Genomic DNA, 5,594 nt, shown 5'->3' on the forward strand with positions numbered 1-5,594 from the left:
TTGGCAGTAGAATGGGTCTTCTTCAGAAAAGCTCTGCTCTGGAATTGTTTTATTTTCGAAAGTAACAAAGCCCACAGCCTAGGTAAATGTTTCAGAGAATTCTTTGCTTGTCTGGCTGTGGTTCTCTGCTGTGCCCTGGCAACGCAATCTCATCTGGTTTGGAAATCTAATGCTCAGTTCAGAATTTGTTAATGGGCAAAATGATGTGTAAGGTTGTGCCAGGCAGACTTTCCAGAATGCACAATCCTGACTTCTCAGAACAGGCTCCTTTGAGCACAGTCTAGTACTCTTGCCTCTCTCGTAGAATGAAGTCTACAGCATATCTCTGAAAGGTAGTTATTAGTCCTGCATGTCTTATCTCTTCCTCCTTAATGACCTATCAAGGAAAACTTAGATATTTGTGTTAGATTACCTACCGAGCCACCACCTTCCCTTGTGTTGAAACTTCATCCATATCCTACTCCTACACGGAGAGATAATTAGGAAATGTTTCAGTATTACCAGCTTTATAATGTGCCTCTTGGTGTAAACATCTGTCTTCTGTCACCAAAGGTATAGCTCTCAGTTTGCTGAGGGTTTGCTTTAGGAAAAGAATTGCCTTATACCTTTAGTATCTGAAATTTCTTCATAAAATGGCTCCACATTCCCCAGAGCTTTGCCTCTTAGGATTCTGCTTCCTCCATGCATGGCCAGGATTGGAGGGCTACAGAGGAATGTGATCATTTACAATGCCTGTATGGTTTTAGACCAAGCTTTCAAAAACCCCTCTCTTTCTAGAAGGTAGAAGGTGTTGCACCTTCTATCTTGAGAGTTTCTAGGAAACAGACCAACCCTTTCTGAGAGTCTGGGCTTAAAAGCTGATCTTATAGGTTGGTCACACCTGTGTGGTGTGATGGTGACTCTCTTTGCCTCTTTTTAGGGTATGGCACCTTCATTTATAATCACAAATGGAACAATTTCAATAGCACTTTGCCTCATCAAGGTACTTTTATAAAATTTTAAGGAGAAATCTACCACAAACATAAGGCATGAATTTTTCTTCAAGAGAAACAACGGTTCTTGGGGAGAATGCTCAGAACTTGGAATCTGAATAAAACAGTGGCATCTTCAGTTTACTGAAAAGTTAACTGTGTCTCAGGCACTGCACTTCCTAAGAACATATTCTTTTAGTCTCCACAACAACCTCATGAGGCGATAGGTGGAGGATATCTGATTTCAACATGAGGAAGCTAATGTTCGGGTTGGTTGGATAATTTACCAAAGCCACACAACCAGTAAATGAGTATTCAGATCAGAACCTAGAATTTTCTGAGACTAGTCCCATATAATCATTTAAACCTCCATGCTCAGAAACCCCAAAGAAAGCTCTCGTCTGACAAGTAGGAGTCAGACCTCTTTTTAGTTACCCAGCCCTGTGTGTCAGGGACTGGATCCCAGCGTGGTACCCTAAGTAGAACTGTGTTGGAAGTGCTGGTGCCAGGACTCACTCGGTACACAGATGATTGCTGATAGGTATCATTTCAGTTTCAAAAAAAAAACCATCCACACAATGATGGCAATAAGTAGCCTAGAGTAATGGAAAATGGGAAATATACCTCTTTTTTGAGAAGTAAAAAGTAGCATTTGAATAGGGAATAGTAATAGAGGAGTAATGAATGAATCTCTAAAGGATTACATTAGGGACTTTGACAATGTAACTCTTATATTGAGAGCTATATTTGTATACATGTTGTAAGACAGCTACAGTTTTATTGAAAATTTAGCTGTCTTTAAGGGACATTATAAAGTTAAAGCAGTTTTTTTCAGAAGTAGATATTAGAACAGATTTGTAAATTATGAAGATTTCTCAGATTATCATGAGGGAGCCTTTTTGGTGAAGAATATCTAAATAATTGCAGTGTGGTTTATATTCATATATCTGATCTGGAAGATTTCCATGTTTTGGTTTTATGTAGATATTTAGATCTAAGTATTTACATTTAGAAAACTATGATTCTCTGAATAATGAACTCTAAAAGAAATTGGAGTTTTCCACTCTGTTATTTCTCTTGAAAATATCTGTTCCTTGTGAAGTGACTATAGAAATTTTTTTAGGTTATCATGCCAATAAATTTCAGTTGTTTTATGTTTTGCTTTTTTGTTTGGTTTTGGTTTTAATTGTGGAGTTTCCTTTAAAAGGATCATGTTTTTTAAGTTCAATTATACTGGATTGGGGTTTGCATTTCTGGTTTTAAATGAAAACAGAAATTTTTATGTGTTCTTCAGATGTATTGGCAAGCCAAGAACAACAGATGAATGAGATAGTTACAATTGATCAACGTGAGTATTCATATCCATAATATATGGCCTATTTATCAATAAGAAATGTTTCCTTTATTCAGTGCTGCAAGGTAGCAAAAAGGAAAACTAATTTTTAAATTTTTTATGAAGTATTTTAAATATATAAAGAAATAAAGTATAACCAACACCCGTGTACACTATAACACCATGCACTATTAAGAAATAAAACTTTATAAAATTTACCTGTCGTAGATCCTAAATTTGATATTGTTCATTTTATGCATATTTTATTTTTTTTACCAACTATGGAGAACCATAAGCACCATAGCATTGTTTTACCTGTTTAAACCTTTTGGATAAAATATTATGCTATGCATGTCCTTTTATAACTTGTTTTTTTGTTTAAAATTTATGAAACTTACCGACATTGATACTCAAGTTCAATTTCGTTCATTTTCACTATTGTATATTATTTTTAAAACTTTGAGAACATCATCGAATGAGTATGTGTCAAAATGTGTATGAGATTCTCTGGATATAGTAGTATAGGGTTTCTACCTTTTTAATTTTACTAGGTAGTACCAAAGTTTTTTTTCTCAAAGTGATGGTATGAGTTTGTACTCTCATTAGTAGTGGAATATAAATTCTTATTTGTCCACATTTTCTCCAGCACTTAATAAACCATTTTTAATGAGCAAGTATTTTATAACTGTCTAATGTATATACACCACTAAGTTATTTCAAAAATTAGAAGACCAACTCTTATTCACTAGATTACAAACTGTAATGCAAACATCAGACCTTATCCTCTGAACTTTTTTTGTAGTTTTGTTCAAAACCGTTGTGGATTAAGGCTTTTTGAAATGAGGCCTTTTGTTGGGCATTAGTTAAACTAATTGCGTTTTGTCTTTTAGTAGTTTTTTCACTGCTTGTATTAGAAAGGAAACAAATTTTTCCCCTTGTCTGTCTTTGCAGCTGTGCAAATTATTCCAGCATCAGTGCAGTCTGCTACACCAACTACCATTAAAGGTATAAACAGTAGTGCAAAGGCAGCTAAAGTACAGAGAGCTCCAAGGATTTCAGGAGAAGATAGAAGTTCACCTGGGAATAGAACAGGTATTTTTGCATTATCATCTGGTATTTATAAAATTTGTCAGATTATATATATTTTGTTTTATTTCACTGTGTGAAAATTTGTGGACTATTTCTCTGGCAGTACTTAGACAGCATTTGAAAAAACATTTATGATTTTAGCATGGCTGAGATATGAACCAGAGAACCTATTTGTTACCTTTTGCCCTCTGTTAATTCATAACGCTGTGGTCAATGTTTGTCCCTGTCGATTTAGGAAACAATGGCCAAATCCAACTCTGGCAGTTTTTGCTAGAACTTCTTACGGACAAGGATGCTCGAGACTGCATTTCTTGGGTTGGCGATGAAGGCGAGTTTAAGCTAAATCAGCCTGAACTAGTTGCACAAAAATGGGGACAACGTAAAAATAAACCTACAATGAACTATGAAAAACTCAGTCGTGCATTAAGGTAAGCATTTTTTTTTTAATATCAGGCCTTTCTAAAAAATGGCTGCTGCTTCTAGGTGTAAATGTTGTTAATGTGATGATGTTTAAATATTTGAATTGTTCATAAGATATTGTTTTCTTTATATATAAAAAATAAATTTTCACACTTATGGTAAACATCTTTTTAAAAAGATCTTTAATAATAACTTCAGGGTACGTAGAGGTTTTTTTTTTTAATATTCTGATTATTCATTTTTGTTTTTCAGGGAAAGACTTTATTTTTGCATCATATCTGAAAGTTAACTTTGCTAGATAGGTTATTCTTGATTGGCAATTCTTATCTTTCAGTATTTTGAATATATCATTCCACTCTCTCTTGGCCTGTCAGATTACTACAAGGAATTTGTTAATAGCCTAATGGGGAAAAGTTATTTGTTTTTATCTGATTTAAAATCATGTACTGCTCTATTTAAAACCAACATGTTTAATATTTGAAGTTTGTATCATTTATTTAATAGGTAAAGATACTGTTATTTGCTTAGGTGAATTGAGTATAAACTTTATTAAATATGTAAATACCATCTTTATATTGTCTTTATAATTGGATGCAAAATGTTGATCTATTTTTTTATCTTTTCTTCTTCTACAGTCTCCCTAAATCTGAATATCCAACCTTTATACTGATAGAATTGGAATGGAATAAAATTATTTATAATTTCCCTTAAGTAGTATGAAATGTTTTGATATAATTACTATCAGAAATTATGTTTACTACAGTGATGGAAATCTAGTATGTGTTTTTAAGTATCTGGGAAATAGGACATAATAGGAATATCATGGGATTATGTCTATTTTTTTCTTGAGTGAATATAGTAATGTAGTTCTACAATTTCGGTATTTCTAAACATTTTTACTGCTACTTCATGTTTCGCTTGAACATTGTGAATTTCATACTGAGAGATTATGATTTACCTTTCATCACTACACACACACACACACACACACACTTTCTGTCTCCTCATCCCAATATGGAAATTTTGGTTAGATTAGTATTCATTGCTATAGGATCATGGCCACGTAAGTACTATTAAATAGTTTATCATGGTTATTTTGCTTTTCTAGAATGACCTTTTGTTTTCCTTTGCATTCACAAGTAACTAAAGTGCTTTATTTTCAATGTGCTTATCACTTATTCAGTCTCAAACACTTTGCCAACTATCTAAAGATCCTTTTGTCATTTTTAACAGTTGATATGATTGCATACATACAAATCCCCTCAAAATTGCCAATGAGTTATTAGAATTAAAAATTAAGATGTCATTTCTCCCTATGTTGACCTAAGTTTCACTGCAGTAAGCGTCCGAAAAAAATTTTTCATAGAACTTGACAAGATAATTTTTAAATTTATATGGGAATATAAAGTACCACGGTAACCTGAAGAAGATTAAAGTGGAAAAGAAAGACTTAGTATACAGGATATTGGGACTTACTATAACGCTACTACAGTAAGACTGTGCTGTTTGCTTAGGATAGACAAATAGACCATAGGTTAGAGTAGATAGACCAAACAGACCAAGATACAGGAGCATTTGATGAGAAACTACCCAAATTCAGGTTTCCCTCACTATCCAAAAGTAGAACATTTCTCATAAAACTCTTTTGTAAGCCGAAATGGCATAAAGTGAAGAAGCAGTTACCATTAATTTATATGGGAAAATTTCTGAGCATTCTCACACCCAAAAAATAAGCTAGCAAATCAGATCAAATGACACATAAAATCTAAAATAACACACAC

At 33.4% G+C, this 5,594-nt stretch overlaps 1 protein-coding gene across 4 annotated transcripts in view; it reads left to right on the forward strand.

The window, feature by feature from the left end:
* GABPA (GA binding protein transcription factor subunit alpha) overlaps positions 1-5,594 on the forward strand; it is a 34,863-nt gene that overhangs the window by 23,734 nt on the left and 5,535 nt on the right. For all 4 annotated transcript variants that reach the window (XM_006908240.3, XM_006908239.3, XM_015586532.2 and 1 more), the window contains exons 7-9: positions 2,266-2,319; positions 3,256-3,396; positions 3,629-3,821. In XM_006908240.3, coding sequence (XP_006908302.1) covers positions 2,266-2,319; positions 3,256-3,396; positions 3,629-3,821 — 388 coding nt within the window. The remainder of the gene's footprint in view (positions 1-2,265; positions 2,320-3,255; positions 3,397-3,628; positions 3,822-5,594) is intronic.

This window comes from Pteropus alecto, unplaced genomic scaffold (genome assembly GCF_000325575.1).
Source record: "Pteropus alecto unplaced genomic scaffold, ASM32557v1 scaffold81, whole genome shotgun sequence".
NCBI classification, from domain to species: Eukaryota; Metazoa; Chordata; class Mammalia; order Chiroptera; family Pteropodidae; genus Pteropus; species Pteropus alecto.